Source organism: Kogia breviceps, chromosome 15, assembly GCF_026419965.1.
Source record: "Kogia breviceps isolate mKogBre1 chromosome 15, mKogBre1 haplotype 1, whole genome shotgun sequence".
Classification (NCBI taxonomy): domain Eukaryota; kingdom Metazoa; phylum Chordata; class Mammalia; order Artiodactyla; family Physeteridae; genus Kogia; species Kogia breviceps.
In genome coordinates, this window is record NC_081324.1 from 26,371,216 (window position 1) to 26,388,254 (window position 17,039).

At 40.9% G+C, this 17,039-nt stretch overlaps 1 protein-coding gene across 1 annotated transcript in view; it reads left to right on the plus strand.

Moving 5' to 3' along the window:
• LOC136791960 (lipoxygenase homology domain-containing protein 1-like) overlaps positions 1–17,039 on the plus strand; it is a 126,484-nt gene that overhangs the window by 59,309 nt on the left and 50,136 nt on the right. The window contains exons 9-14 of the mRNA XM_067014662.1: positions 114–237; positions 2,614–2,864; positions 14,412–14,547; positions 15,072–15,232; positions 16,247–16,333; positions 16,763–16,898. Coding sequence (XP_066870763.1) covers positions 114–237; positions 2,614–2,864; positions 14,412–14,547; positions 15,072–15,232; positions 16,247–16,333; positions 16,763–16,898 — 895 coding nt within the window. The remainder of the gene's footprint in view (positions 1–113; positions 238–2,613; positions 2,865–14,411; positions 14,548–15,071; positions 15,233–16,246; positions 16,334–16,762; positions 16,899–17,039) is intronic.

Genomic DNA, 17,039 nt, shown 5'->3' on the forward strand with positions numbered 1-17,039 from the left:
AGGAAGATGAGAAAGTATATTTGGGGTTCACTCAAGTGATGGAGGAATGGATTCGGTCACCAGGTGTGAGCTCAATGACACTTAACCTTCCTTCCCTCTCTTCTCCTTCCCAGATTGTCATTGAAGATGTTGGGAACAAAAGAAAATATGATTTCCCTCTTAACCGCTGGCTGGCCTTGGATGAAGATGATGGCAAAATTCAGAGGGATATCTTAGTGGGCGGAGCTGAGACCACAGGTAGAACGGAAGGAAGGGGAGGCCCAATTGGCTAATATTTCACTTTCTGCCTGAGGGTCAGTGTTCTCATCCGTGGGTCTGGAGGCCTGCAATCAAGTGGGAAGCAGCCATGTCTTTAGACAACATTCTTCCTGCCCTTGAAAGTGTTCTGTCCCCCCGAGCTGGAGTCTGGGGCTTTGCTGATACCAGAGGTGATGGGGAGGTGCCCCAGAGCAGACACTGACTTCCCAGGGCGGGAGAAGTTATCCACAGGATGGAGCCAGGATGTGAACTCCCGACACCTCTGGATATTGATGAGGATGTTGACCGACTCTTACTACCTCCTCCTACTATTGAGTGCTTCCTATATGGCAGACTCTCTCTAGGCACCTGACTCATGTCATCTCCTCTAATACTCACAACAACCCTATAGTATGGGAATGGTTACTGTTCCCATTTCACAGTAGAGGAAACTGAGTCACAAGTTAAGAGACCAGTTCAAGGTCACACAGCTGATAAGTGACAAATCCAGGATTTGGTCTGCCTCCTAAATCTCTACCCTGTGTGAGTTCCATGGAAAACCTGAAGCTCCCAGCATGGAAGTTCATAGATGTTCCAGAATATCAATGTTGGTGAACGCGCACAGCTGAGAACACGCTCTGGGACAGACCCTCCCACGGCTCCCACTGCACAGAGAATGAGTCCAAGTTCTGGGATATATGATAAAATTGCTCCACGACTGGGCTCCAATTGACCATTTCAGCAGCAACTTTCAACATCTTCTACTACCACTTCCACACACACTCCCTCTCCCTCCCCCGGTCTGCACACCTTTCACTCTTTCCCACACTTACCCCCTCTCCCTGTTCCCCCCACCTCACCCACATGCCTTCCCTCTCCCCTCCCCTTAGCTGCTGGCCTTACTCTTTCTCTTCCTTTCTCTTCGGAATATGCTTTCTCCTCAGCCTGTGATGCCATTTCTCTCCTTTCTGCTTCACAAATTCTTGCTTCCAGTCACTTCCTCTGAAACTTCCCCTACCCCCTCTAGACAGGGCCATCTCTCCCTTCTCTTGCTCCAGACATTTTGGGAAGCATGTGATTGCTATTGTTTAGGAAACCAAATGCTCCTCTGCTCCAGTGCTTTTCAACCATGGCATTATGGCGCCTTGGCCTGGCTGAAGGGCTCCACATTATTGGGAATGTCACGACTTTGTATTCCATAGTTTGCAAATTATTTACTTGAAACCTCCACTAGAGCAGATTTAATATGCCCCCTTTAACTGCGTTACTATTACTTGCTTCCAGTGGTAGACGAGGAGAAATGACAGTGAGAGGCTGGAATTGCTGACAGCCTAGGCTATGGCAGTATGTCTAGTGTGAGAACACCATCTGTCCATGTGTTGTGAAGTAAAGCTGGACACCCACTCTTTGAGGGCAGTGGCTATTCCTTTTTATCTTCATAGTCTCCCAAGGCCTGTCATAGAGTAAGCACTCAGTAAATGTTTGTTGAGTAAGGGAAGGTGCGAATGTATGAATGAATAACACGTCCATGTAGTTGCATGTGCCCTCTCCCAAAGACATTTTATGTCTCTGAGATCAGGGGATGGGGGTAGGATGAAAGGGAGGTGGGGGACTAACAAGGCTTAAAGTTCCACTTGCCTTAGACTCTGGGACAGTGTGAAAAAAGGCAGACCACACCTTAGTCGAATTTCCTATAGTTTCCTGTTCAAATGTTTGTCTTTGGTGTTTTCCTTTAGTCTGTCTCATCTCAGAGTTTAATCACCTCTTGCGGGCTCTTCCCCAGAACTCCATGTCCTCACACTGTCTTCTGGCTGACCCAAACCCCAAATGGCCCAACCCACAATGTCCTCTCCCTCCCTCAATCTTCCACATCCCACCCCCTCAGGTGGTAAAGGAGGACATTAGTGCCCTCTATTAAGAGTTATGTTTTTAAGTTATGTGCAAAAGAGCAAGCTCCATGAATCAGATAGTCCTGAATATAAATCTCTCTTAATCGAGTTGACTATTATAATTAAATGAGACATAATAGAATTCATCTGGCAGCTATTAATAATATGCACATGGTAATTAGCATTAATAATAAGTACTATTCTTAATCAACCCAAGCTCTTCCTTCTCTCTGTTAGTTTCTTGGAACGGAGGCTGGCAGCTTCCTGTAACCTGCAGTTTGTTCCTAAACTCAGATGCACTGACACGCCAAGTCCAAAAAAGATAAAGTGAAGTGGAAAGGGGCACTGGATGTCGTCTGGGGGAGGAGGACTTAGGGGGATAGGGATATACAGCAGAGGGAGGGCCTAGGAGGTGTGGTCAGGTGGGTAGGATATTGTTGTCAGCTTGCACTGAACCCTCTCCTTCCCCCTGTTGTTTCCATACCAGCCATCTCATATATTGTCTCCGTCTTCACTGGGGATGTCCGGGGTGCTGGGACCAAATCCAAAATCTACCTGGTCATGTACGGGGCCAGAGGGAATAAGAACAGCGGGAAAATCTTCCTGGAGGGCGGTGTGTTTGACCGTGGCCGCACAGACATCTTCAACATCGAGCTGGCTGTCCTTCTCAGCCCATTGAGCCGGGTCTCCATCGGACATGGCAATGTGGGAGTCAATAGAGGCTGGTACTGTGAGAAGGTAAGGGAGGCCGGGGAGGACCCTGCCCTGATTCAACCCTTCTCTTTAACTTGCAAATACAAACTCTAATCTGAATCCTACTTCCTACTGCCTTTGCCCCACTTAACAAAGTACATGAGAAATCCCTCTCAAGGGCCATTAAAAAAAAAAATTCAAACAGAAAGTCACAAAAATTATAATCATCCTTATCAGTTCACTCAGTCCCATGTAATTAATTTTTTAAATCTTGATCTTTTGTTAGCACTTTTATGAATTCATCAGTTTTCCATTAGAGTTCTGAAAATGCTTATTCATTCAATTCAGCAGTATAGTCAGTTACCAGAGACCTGTACTTGTCAGAGTCTTTTCCATGAATTCCTTAAAGATGAAACCCTTTTATAGGAACATTTTTGCAAAAGCATCAGAGTACACCCAGAACTGTCTGCAAATGACAAAAGACTTAAAAATGACCACCATTAAAGATTTGATGAAAGTTCATAATAATGCAATTGACAAGGACATTTAGTTATTTCTGAGATATACATTTTAAAGTAATAACTAGAATTATGACTTATAACATTATACCAGAACATATAAGAGTTTTAGAAATTTCATGTAATGTCTGAAACATTTATATTAACATATTTCCTTACAAATAACCCAAAGAAAGTTCAGTATTAGTTGTTTTTTGCTTGTTTGTTTGTTTTTTATACTGCAGGCTCTTACTAGTCATCAATTTTATACACATCAGTGTATACATGTCAATCCCAATCGCCCAATTCAGCACACCACAATCCCCACCCCACCATGGTTTTCCCTCCTTGGTGTCCATACGTTTGTTCTCTACATATGGGTCTCAACTCCTGCCCTGCAAACCAGTTCATCTGTATCATTTTTCTAGGTTCCACATACATGCGTTAATAAATGATATTTGTTTTTCTCTTTCTGACTTACTTCACTCTGTATGACAGTCTCTAGATCCATCCACGTCTCAATAAATGACTCAATTTTGTTCCTTTTTATGGCGGAGTAATATTCCATTGTATATATGTACCACATTTTCTTTATCCATTCATCTGTTGATGGGCATTTAGGTTGCTTCCATGACCTGGCTATTGTAAATAGTGCTGCAATGAACATTGTGGTGCATGTGTCTTTTTAAATTATGGTTTCTCTGGGTATATGTCCAGTAGTGGGATTGCTGGATCATATGGTAATTCTATTTTTAGTTTTGTTTTTTTTTTGCAGTACACGGGCCTCTCACCGTTGTGGCCTCTCCCACTGCGGAGCACAGGCCCCGGACGCACAGGCCCAGCGGCCATGGCCCACGGGCCCAGTCATTCCGTGGCACGCAGGATCCTCCTGGACCAGGGCACGAACCCGCGTCCCCTGAATCGGCAGGTGGACTCTCAACCACTGCCCCACCAGGGAAGCCCATATTTTTAGTTTTTTAAGGAACCTCCATACTGTTCTCCATAGTGGCTGTATCAATTTACATCCCCACGAACAGTGCAAGAGCGTTCCCTTTTCTCCACACCCTCTCCAGCATTTGCTGTTTGTAGATTTTCTGATGATGCCCATTTTAACTGGTGTGCGGTGACACCTCATTGTAGTTTTGATTTGCATTTCTCTAATAATTAGTGAAGTTGAGCAGCTTTTCATGTGCTTCTTGGCCATCTGTATGTCTTCTTTGGAGAAATGTTTATTTAGGTTTTCTGCCCATTTTTTTGATTGGGTTGTTTGGTTTTTTTTTTTTAATATTGACCTGCATGAGCTGTTTATATATTTTGGAGATTAATACTTTGTCCATTGATTCGTTTGCAATATTTTCTCCCATTCTGAGGGTTGTCTTTTCATCTTGTTTGTAGTTTCCTTTGCTTTGCAAAAGCTCAAAGCTTATATTTAAAATGTTTTCTTTTCTTATTTGACCACATAAACAAGAACCTACAGCACAATGCTGAGTAGAAGGGTTAATAGTGGGCATCTTTGTTTTGTTTTAAATGAACTGCTTCTAATGTTTTATTTAGTTAATTATGTTTCTTGAGAGGTTTTGATAGAATCTTAGATTAGATTAGGGAAATTCTATTTTTATATTGTTAAGAGTTTTTTATCCTGAATTGGTGTGCTCTAATTTCATTCTTTTACCTGTATCTGTCCAGTTTTCCCAGCACCACTTATTGAACAGGCTGATTTTTCTCCATTGTATATTCTTGCCTCCTTTATCAAAAATAAGGTTACCCTATGTGTGTGGGTATATCTCTGGGCTTTCTATCCTGTTCCATTGATCTATATTTCTGTATTTGTGCCAGTACAATACTGTCTTGATTACTGTAGCTTTGTAGTATAGTCTGAAGTCAGGGAGCATGATTCCTCCAGCTCTGTTTTTCTTTCTCAAGATTGCTTTGGCTATTCGGGGTCTTTTGTGTTTCCATACAAATTGGGAAATTTTTTGTTCTATTTCTGTGAAAGATGTCACTGGTAGTTTGATAGGAATTGCATTGAATCTGTAGATTGCTTTGGGTAGTATAGTCATTTTCACAATGTTGATTCTTCCAATCCAAGACATGGTATATCTCTCCATCTCTTAGTATCATTTAAATTTATTTCATCAGTGTCTTATAGTTTTCTGCATATAGGTCTTTTGTCTCCTTAGGTAGGTTTATTCCTAGGTATTTTATTCTTTTTGTTGCAATGGTAAATGGGAGTGTTTCCTTAATTTCTCTGTCAGATTTTTCATCATTAGTGTACAGCAATGCAAGAGATTTCTGTGCATTAACTTTGTATCCTGCTACTTAACCAAATTCATTTATTGGCTCTAGTAGTTTTCTGTAGCGTCTTTCGGATTCTCTATATATAGTATCATGTCATCTGCAAACAGTGACAGTTTTACTTCTTCTTTTCCAATTTGTATTCCTTTTATTTCTTTTTCTTCTCTGATTGCCATGGCTAGGGCTTCCAAAACTATGTTGAATAATAATGGTGAGAGTGGACATCCTTGTCTTGTTCCTGGTCTTAGAGGAAATGCTTTCAGCTTTTCACCATTGACAATGGTGTTTGCTTTGGGTTTGTCATATATGGCCTTTATTACATTGAAGTAGTTTCCCTCTATGCCCACTTTCTGGAGAGTTTTTATCTTAAATTGGTGTTGAATTTTGTCAAAAGCTTTTTCTGCATCTATTGAGGTGGTCATATGGTTTTTATCCTTCAATTTGTTAATATGATGTATCACATTTATTAATTTGCATATATTGAAGAATCCTTGCCTCCCTGGGATAAATCCCACTTGATCATGGTGTATGATCCTTTTAATGTGCAGTTTGATTCTGTTTGCTAGTATATCATTGAGGATTTTTGCATCTATGTTCATCAGTGATATTGACCTGTAGTTTTCCTTTTTTGTTACATCTTTATCTGGTTTTGGTATCAGCATGATGGTGGCCTTGTAGAATGAGTTTGGGAGTGTTCCTCCATTTGCTATATTTTGGAAGAGTTTGAGGATAAGTGTTAGCTGTTCTCTAAATGTTTGATAGAATTCGCCTGTGAAGCCATCTGGTCCTGGGCTTTTTTTGGTTGGAAGATTTTTAATCAGTTTCAACTGCTTTACTTGTGATTGGTCTGTTTATATTTTCTGTTTCTTCCTGGTTCAGTTTCAGAAGGTTGTGCCTTTCTAAGATTTTGTCCATTTCTCTCAGGTTGTCTATTTTATTGGCATATAATTGCTTGTAGTAATCTCTCATGATCCCTTGTATTTCTGCAGTGTCAGTTGTTACTTCTCCTCTTTCATTTCTAATTCTATTGATCTGAGCCTTCTCCCTTTTTTTCTTGGTGAGTCTGGCTAATGGGTTATCAAATTTGTTTATCTTCTCAAAGAACCAACTTTTAGTTTTATTGATCTTTGCTATTGTTTCATTCATTTCATTTTCATTTATTTCTGATCTGATCTGTATGATTTCTTTCATTCTGCTAAATTTGGGGCTTTTTTGTTCTTCTCTCTCTATTTGCTTTAGGTGTAAGTTAGGTTGTTTTTTGAGATGTTTCTTGTTTCTTGAGGTAGGATTGTATTGCTATGAACTTCCCTCTTAGAACTGCTTTTGCTGCACCCCATAGGTTCTGGGTCATCGTGTTTTCATTGTTATTTTTTTCTAGGTATTTTTTTTATTTCTTCTTTGATTTCTTCAGTGATCTCTTGGTTGTTTAGTAGCATATTGTTTAACCTCCATGTGTTTGTATATTTTACAGTTTTTTTCATGTAATTGATATCTAGTTTCATAACATTGTTGTTGGGAAAGGTACTTGATATGATTTCAATTTTCTTAAATTTACCAAGGCTTGCTTTGTGACCCAAGGTATGATCTGTCCTGGAGAATGTTCCATGCACACTTGAGAGGAAAATGTATTCTGTTGTTTTTGGATGGAATGTCCTAAAAATATCAGTTAAGTCCATCTTGTTTAATGTGTCATTTAAAGCTTGTGTTTCCTTATTTATTTTCATTTTGGATGACCTGTCCATTGGTAAAAGTGGGGTGTTATTAAAGTCCCGTACCATGATTATGTTACTGTCAAATTCCCCTTATACGGATGTTAGCATTTGCCTTTTGTATTGAAGTACTCCTACGTTGGTGCATAAATATTTACAATTCCTATATCTTCTTCTTGGATTGATCCCTTTATCATTATGTAGTGTCCTTCTTTGTCTCCTGTAATAGTCTTTATTTTAACATCTATTTTGTCTTATATGAGAATTACTACTCCAGTTTTCTTTTGATTTCCATTTGCATGGGATATCTTTTTCCATCCCCTCACTTTCAATCTGTATGTGTCCCTATGTCTGAAGGGGTTGCTTGTAGAAAGGATATATATGGGTCCTGTTTTTGTATTCATTCAACCAGTCTATGTCTTTTGGTTGGAGCATTTAATCCATTTACATTTAAAGTAGTTATCAATATGTATGTTCCTATTACCATTTTCTTAATTGTTTTGGGTTTGTTATTGTAGGTCTTTTCCTTCTCTTGTGTTTCCTGCCAAGAGAAGTTCCTTTAGCATTTGTTGTAAACCTGGTTTGATGGTGCTGAATTCTCTTAACTTTTTCTTGTCTGTAAAAGTTTAAATTTCTCCATTGAATCTGAATGAGATCCTTGCCGGGTAGAGTAATCTTGGTTGTAAGTTTTACCCTTTCATCACTTTAAGTATGTCCTGCCACTCCCTTCTGGCTTGTAGAGTTTCTGCTGAAAGATCAGCTGTTAACCTTATGGGGATTCCCTTTTATTTTATTTGTGTTTTCCCCTTGCTGCTTTTAATATTTTTTCATTGTATTTAATTTTTGATAGTTTGATTAACATGTTTCTTGGCATGTTTCTTCTTGGATTTATCCTGTATGGGACTCTCTGTGCTTTCTGGACTTGATTGACTATTTCCTTTCCCATATTAGGGAAGTTTTCAACTATAATCTCTTCAAATATTTTCTCAGTCCCTTTCTTTTTCTATTCTTCTTCTGGGACCCCTATAATTCAAATGTTGGTGCATTTAATGTTGTCCCAGAAGCCTCTGAGACTGTCCTCAATTCTTTTCATTCTTTTTTCTTTATTCTGCTCTGTGGTAGTTATTTCCACTATTTTATCTTCCAGGTCACCTATCCGTTCTTCTACCTCAGTTATTCTGCTATTGATTCCTTCTAGAGAATTTTAAGTTTCATTTATTGTGTCGTTCATCATTGTTTGTTTGCTCTTTAGTTCTTCTAGGTCCTTGTTAAATGTTTCTTTTATTTTCTCCATTCTATTTCCAAGATTTTGGATCATCTTTACTATCATTACTCTGAATTCTTTTTCAGGTAGACTGCCTATTTCTTCTTCATTTGTTTGGTCTGGTGGATTTTTCCCTTGCTCCTTCATCTGCTGGGTATTTCTCTGTCTTCTCATTTTGCTTAACTTATTGTGTTTGGGGTCTTCTTTTTGCAGCCTGCAAGTTCATCGTTCCCGTTGTTTTTTGTGTCTGCCCCCAGTGGGTAAGGTTGGTTCAGTGGATTGTGTAGGCTTCCTTGTGGAGGGGACTGGTTGCCTGTGTTTTGGTGGATGAGGGTGGATCTTGTCTTTCTTGTGAGCAGGACCATGTCCAGTAGTGTGTTTGAGGATGTCTGTGAACTTATTATGATTTTAGGCAGCCTCTTTGCTAATGGGTGGGGTTGTGTTCCTGTCTTTCTAGTTGTTTGGCATGGGGTGTCCAGCACTGGAGCTTGCTCATCATTGAGTGGAGCTGGGTCTTAGTGTTGAGATGGAGATCTCTGGGTGAACTCCCGCTGATTGATATTATGTGGGGCTGGGAGGTCTCTGGTGGTCTAATTTCCTGAACTCGGCTCTCCCACCTCAGGGGCACAGGCCTGACACCCGGCCAGAGCACCAATACCCTGTCAGCCACATAGCTCAGAAGAAAAGGGAGAAAAAAAAGAAGGAAAGAAAAATAAAATAAAATAAATATAAATTTTTAAATAAAAAATTATTAAAATAAAAATATTTTTAAAGAAATTTTTTTAAAAAGAAGAGAGCAACAAAGCTAATAAACAGATCCACCAATGATAACAAGTGCTAAAAACCATACTAAGTTAAACATAAAAATCAGAAACTAGCTCTCAGGTAGACTGGCTCATTGCAACCGAGGCAGAGCCTGTAGCAGCTCAGAGCTAGCAATTATCCAGCTATCATTGAAGGAGAGGGGTCTGGGTGCCAAAATTCCACGTCTACCAAATTCAGTTATGTGGTACTTAATCATGATACAGTCTTAGGAATAATATTTATTTACTAAACTAAAATAGTTGAAGATGAAATTGGTAGGCAGTATTTCTTGTGTAAATAAAATTTAATCCAATAAATTCCAAAAATGTCTATCAGCTATGGTTGTATATTTTATAATCCGTTTTACTATATTTTGTAATCAGAAAAAAATACAATAACTTAAAAAATAAAAAGTAAATTTGGGGTGGAAATAGTCAAAGTACAGACCTCCAGCTATAAAATAAATGTCCTGGGCATGTAATGTACAACATGTTGACTATAGTTTAAAATACTGTATAGCATATTTGAAAGTTGCTAAGATTGTAGATCTTAAAAGTTCTCATCACACACGAAAAATTGTAACTGCGTGTGGTGATGGATGTTAAGTAGATTGTGGTGATCACTTCATCATGTACACAAATACCAAATCATTATGTTGTACCCCTGAAACTAATATAAGGTTACATGTCCATTATATATCAGTAAAAAATAGCAAAAAGAAAAGTAAATTTGATTTATATACCATGATTTTTCTTTCCTGGTTAAAGCTCATATATCATCAGACTTAGGCGTATGGGAGTTAGACTGCCTGGTTGTGAATGCTAAGTCCACCATTTAGGATTTGTGTGATTTTGGGCAAATTCCTCTGTCTCCTAATCTGTAAAATGGAAATAGTAATAGTACCCATTCAGGGTATGTCTTGAGAATTAAATGAGGTAATACATCTGTATGTTCAGTGTAGTGCTTGGGTATTTTCATTAAGTAGCTCCTCCATGTTATTGTCACTGTTTATTAACACATTTCTTGGCTTCTATTCAAGTTCTTTAAATTATCTGGCTTCTTCTCTACCTCTCTGCTTTCCCATATTGCTATTACCTGTTACCCTTCCCGTACTCTAGCCATTTTAACTCCTTTTAATTCCATAAGTGTACTCTACTTTTTCTCACATTTTTTCCCCTTTGTACCTGCCACTTCTTATATCAGAGAAGGCCTTGGGTGTGTCTCTCTCCTTCCACCCAAGCTAGCCAACCCTATTCACTCTGACTCCGTAACAAATTCCTTCTTGTGTTATAGATTTAAGTCATCTACTTTTTTGGTAGAGTATGGAAATTATTTCTCACGTAGCACCCCAGAGTTCCTCTTACCCCCAGTTTTTATAAATATAACATATTTAAGAATTTTTTGTAACCCCAGAATTTAGTTGTAATTTTTACTTCGTGTAACACCCCATATTGTGCTATGCACACACTCTCATTTCATTCATTCATTCATTCTTTCCTTCTTTTATTAATAATTTATTAATATATAGATACCTATGGACACTCAAAGAACTAATACTTTATTAATAACTTACAACTAGCTCTGCATTCCTCCACTCTCTTCCCTGCTCCCTCTTGGAGGTCATCACTCTCCTTATTTTGGCTTTTCTTTTCCTTTTAACAAATATAGTTTAACAGATGTTATAAAAAAAAAAATCAGAAACTAGTCAGTCTCATACAGCAAACCCGAAGTCCACAGTTGCTCCCAAAGTCCACCACCTCAATTTTGGGGTGATTCATTGTCTAATCAGGTATTCCACAGATGCAGGGTACATCGATTGATTGTGAAGATTTAATCTGCTGTTCCTGAGGCTGCACAGAGACATTTCCCTTTCTCTTCTTTGTCCTCACAGCTCCTGGGTTTCAGCTTTGGATTTGTCCCTGCCTCTGCATGTAGGTCGCACTCTGGCATCTGTTCTTCACCCACACAGGAGGGGGTTAAAGGAGGGCTGATTAGGGGTCTCTGGCTCACTCACGCCAGGGGAGAGAGGGGTACAGAATGTGGCACGAGCCTGCGGCAGCAAAGGCCAATGTGACATTGCAGCAGACTGAGGGGCACCATGTGCTCTCCTGAGGAAGTTGTTCCTGGATCATGGGACCCCGGCAGTGGCGGGCTGCACAGGCTCCCGGGAGGGGAGGTGTGGAGAGTGACCTGTGCTCGCACACAGGCTTCTTGGTGGCTGCAGCTGCAGTCTTAGCATTTCATGCCTGTCTCTGGTGTCCCCGCTGATAGCCGTGGCTCACACCTGTCTCTGAAGCTCTTCTAGGCAGTGCTCTGAATCTCCTCTCCTCGTGCACCCCGAAACAACAGTCTCCTGACTCTTAGGAAGTTCCAGACTTTTTCCCGGACTCCCTCCTGGTTAGCTGTGGTTCACTAGCCTCCTTCTGGTTGTGTTCACGCAGCCAACCCTTGTCCTCTCCCTGGGATCTGACCTCCGAAGCCTGAGCCTCAGCTCCCAGCCCCCAACCGCCCTGGGGAGTGAGCAGACACCCTCTCAGGCTGGTGAGTGCTGGTTGGCCCCGATCCTCTTTACGGGAATCTCTCCGCTTTGCCCTCTGCAGCCTTATTGCTGCACTCTCTTCCATGGCTCCAAAGCTTCCCCCAAGCCCACTTCTGTCTCCACCAGTGAAGGGGCTTCCTCGTGTGTGGACACTTTTCCTCCTTCACAGCTCCCTCCCAGAGGTGTAGGTGCCGTCCCTATTTTTTTGTCTCTGTTTTTTCTTTTTTCTTTTTCCCTACCCAGCTATGTGGGGAGTTTCTTGTCTTTTGAGAAGCCTGAGGTCTTCTGCCGGCATTCAGTAGGTGTTCTTTAGGAGTTGCTGCACATTTAGATGTATTTTTGATGTATTTGTGGGGAGGAAGGAGATCTCCACGTCTTACTCCTCTGCCATCTTGAAGGTCCTCTCAACGGTGGATGCCATTTAAAAATTTTTTGACGTTTACTTTACAATGTGCTTCGATTTATGTATAAGTTCCAAGAGTTGAATTTAAGATTTTGATTTTATTTATTAAATTCAGTTTGTTACTTTTGTTTTTGAATCTTCTATCTCCTTAATAACATTTTGTCTGTTTGATCTATTAACTATGAAGAAAGATGTGTTGAAATTTCCAATGTCGGTGGTAGATATTTAAATTTCTTACTGTAGAACTAACAATTTGTGCTGTATATAGTTTTAGGCTACGTTGTGAGATGTAGACTTAGTATAACCTTCTGGTTAATTGAATCTGTATCACAATCCTATCTGATACTATCTAGCTTTTTGCTGATAAATTTAGTCATTTATGTTTATTATAACTATTAACATGTCTGTTTGTCCTGCTTTTACTATGTCTTTCTTTTTTCCTTTTTTTTTTTTTTGATTAACTGATTGGTTGTAGGATTTTTTTTCTTGATAGTGATTTGGAAATTATACACTCTTTCTGGTTTTTTTAGTGGTTACTATTGAAATTTTAGCATACGTACTTACCGTGACAAGACCTAAATTTAACCAACATCTCTAATTCCCTCTTAGACAAATCAAGAACTTTAGAAATTTCTAATGGTAATAATCCTGCATCTAGGTTGCATGTCAATTTTTTTTTTTTTTTGCGGTACGCGGGCCTCTCACTGCTGTGGCCCCTCCCATTGCGGAGCACAGGCTCCGGACACGCAGGCTCAGCGGCCATGGCCCATGGGCCAGCCGTTCCGCGGGATGTGGGATCCTCCCGGGCCGGGGCACGAACCCGCGTCCCCTTCATCAGCAGGCGGACTCTCAACCACTGCGCCACCAGGGGAGCCCCTGCATGCCAATTTTGAAAGTAGAGTATTTTAGCTCTACTTTGAATTATTTTTAAATTCACATTTTATATGTTGTTGTTTTGCAGAGTCACATTTGTTCAGATTTACCTACCTGTTTGCCAGTGTGTTTGCTTGACAATTCTTCTTGCATCAAAGACCTCTTTCCTGGTGTCAATTTTCTTCTTCCTCCTGAAGTACTATGCTTTAGAAGTTCCTTTGGTTAAGTAAGGTCTATTGGTGGTAAACTCTGTTTTTCTTAATTTGAAAATTATTTATTTCATTTTCATTCTTGAAAGAAATTTCAGGATACAGAATTCTAGATTGAGTTCTAATGCCCCCAGCCCCCAATATCCTCTTGCTTCTGTTAGTCCACTTGCCATCATCTGTCTTTTCTCTCTTGAAGCTCTTAAGATCTCTGTCTTTGGCATTCTGATGCTTCTCTTCAAAACGTCTAGGTGTGTCTGGGTTAGACAGAATGCCATGTTCTAAACGCATAAGTTCAGAATGTGGGTAGAGATGGAGAAGGTGTAGGAGAGAAAGTTAGAATGCCATGTTCTAAACCCACAAGTTCAGAATGTGGGTCGAGATGGAGAAGATGTAGGAGAGAAGGTTAAATAAGGATCAGGTCCTGAAGAGGGTAGTTAGTTTTTGTATTAAATTATAGATATTAATTACCTTTTATGTGATTGACCTTTTTTCCACAAGACAAATATAGGGTATTAATTTAGTATTCTAGTTAATTTGGTTCAGGTGGAGATTTTACATTGTGCATAAGGAAATATGGTATTCAAAAAGGGTATGTGTATAGAGAAGAATGTTTGAGGTTTGGGCTAGTAAATTGATTGACCTTTTTTCCACAAGACAAATATAGGGTATTAATTTAGTATTCTAGTTAATTTGGTTCAGATGGAGATTTTACATTGTGCATAAGGAAATATGGTATTCAAAAAGGGTATGTGTATAGAGAAGAATGTTTGAGGTTTGGGCTAGTAAATTGGAATATGGATGATACCTACTTGGGAAGATTTCTTAGAGGAGGTATTTTTTGATCTAAGATTTAATGAGATAGGCAGTGGGAAGAAAAGTGACATTCCTTGAGGGTAGTAATGCAGACGACCCTAAATGTGGGGCTAAGGAGGCTGTTGAACATTACAAAGCAGTCCCAACCAGGGGACCTACTGTAGGAGGTGTGATCTGCTCCCCCAGGTGGTGATTTTGTGCCCCTTCACTGGCATCCAGCAGACCTTCCCTTGCAGCAACTGGCTGGATGAGAAGAAGGTAGATGGGTTGATCGAGAGGCAGCTCTACGAGATGGTGTCTCTCAGGAAGAAGAGGCTGAAAAGTAAGTGGAGGGGCCCAGAGCCAGCAAAGGCCAGGATGTCAAACCACTGGGCACTCCTTCTTCTCAATTCTCCTCTGGAAAGGAAGGGAAAGGGTCCCCCAGGGACCTCAGTTCTCCAAGGTACAGACCACACAGAGTTACAGACATGGCACCAAGGCTGATACTCCAGCAGCCCCAAATCGTTAAGCTGCTGTGATGGGCTAGTTGTTAAACTGAATGGTTGAACACAGTGCACTCTGAAGGTACTGGCCACAGGGTGGGTGGAGTCAACTCTTCCCCCTATTTAAAACATACTAATAGACTCTCACCATTAAAAGGAACATTAAGGCACACTCTCAAATAGCAAGGAATCCTTGGCTTCCCAAATTTAGTATCTGTAATAATGGGTTTCTGAGAGTAGGACACACCTGTATACAACCTGCGCTTCAGTCCTGATCACCTTTGATTTGCTTGTCTTCCCCACTGGTAGCTTGAAAATCTCTTCACTTTTGAAGTTTATGGTACAACTTGACCTGTCTCTGCAGGATTCCCATGGTCCCTGTGGGTCTGGACGACCGACTTGAAGAAAGCTGGTACCAACTCTCCTATCTTCATCCAGATTTATGGGCAGAAGGGGCGGACGGATGAGATTCTCCTGAATCCCAACAACAAGTGGTTCAAACCTGGAATAATTGAGAAATTTAGGGTAGGAAGTGTGACAGAGTGGGAGGGAAGAAGGAGGAAGGGGTGTAAGAAGCATTTGTCATGGAATTCTGGTTTTCTAAGCCAGGTTTGGATCAAGTTTGAAGACAAAAAGGTAAAATAGAGACCCTAGGCCCCTGCAAGGAATGCCACATTTAATGTACGGGCAATGTACTGATGGGGTGCAGTTTAGATCTGGCCCTTCATCTGAATCAAACAGTCCAGAACCAAGCATGGGAGAAGAAGCAAGTATGTAATGGCTTTGGACATTCAGGAGCCTGGTGACTTGAGGAATCATTGTAGAACAGAGACCCTGAGCACAGTTAGTGTCAAACCGCCCGGTGTAGACTGAATTAGAGAGTGAGGAACAAATTTAAAGGAAAGTATACATTTTTGGAACATTTAAAAAGAAATTCAGCTTTAAATTTTCAGTATGTATATAAGCAGAGCAAGGCTTGTTTTGTCAACGGAAGTGCTGCTCTGACCTTTAGGTAAGAATAATTTGTAATTTGCAGCTCTCTTCTCAGAGCACCCCGTTGGCGCTTCTATTATACCCTCAGTTCATTGCTCTTTATGTATTTGTCTTCCTGGCTAGACTTTGAGCCCCTAGGGAAAGGGCATGACCACTGTATTGATCTTTTTGTCTGTTTCAGTGCCCAGCAGAGTCCTGGGGCTGTGGGCCTGTGCTAATTTGCAGGGCTGCCATATGGATTTTGTAATTGAAAGCTTATTGCTTGGAAGATTTTATTTAGTCTGGATCCTACTGTGGGTCAGTTATTTTTGTTCAGTTTCACCAGCCCGGATTGAACCTTAGCTCTACATGGCTGTCTCTCCCTCATGTGCCATTGGTTAAAAGAGCACAAGAAGATAGAATATATGAGGGTGGTTTGAAGCAAACCCACCCTTGATGCTGAAGAAACAGCTCAAAGTGGGTACCCTCCTGGCAGGGGGTCAGCTAGGAGGGTAAACACATTTCACTTGGTTCTGTCCACTCAGGCCTTGTTATTTCTCACCATAGATTGAGCTCCCAGACCTCGGCAGGTTTTATAAGATTCGGGCATGGCACGATAAAAGGAGTCCTGGTTCTGGATGGCATTTAGAAAGGGTGAGATGTACCAACTTGGGGGTTAGAAGGTGGTTGGGAGAGGAACCAAAATGGTCTCTTTCTAATGACCTTGTCTTGTTAGTTTGCCTTTATCTGTTGGGGGTGTGGGTGGGGAAGGGTTGTAGTGAGACCTAAATTTGGACACATGACACATGGACTTCCTGACGGGGACAGGACTTCCAAAGTAGACTAAGAAGTTGCTTAGGTTTCAGCAGACTTGCACTGTGTCCTAATCACCTGGCTGCTAGGCAACTGTGGGTCTCCGGGGGACCAGAGGGATGAATAATGATCTGGCACTCCATCTTCCACAAGAGTCATCCCTAGGAGACGGCTTTGTCCTCCTTGAGATGAACTAGCAGAGTGGGAACCTCAAGGCATGGATGAATATCTCTGGTACACCCACCTGCTCACTCCAGGACTTCATTTCAGATGACCCTGATGAACACTCTGACCAAGGACAAGTATAACTTCAACTGCAATCGCTGGCTGGATGCCAATGAGGATGACAATGAGATCGTTAGGGAAATGACTGCTGAGGGTCCAACAGTACGGAGGATAATGGGCAGTAAGTATTGACTGGCTCTCATCCTGGGGGAGGTAATGAAACTCTTACTTGGTGTGCCAATGGGTGTCTAGCCCATGAGCTGGTAGTCTTATATCCACTATGCATCATCAGGCTCCCTCTGAATGAGGAATGGGTTTAGGA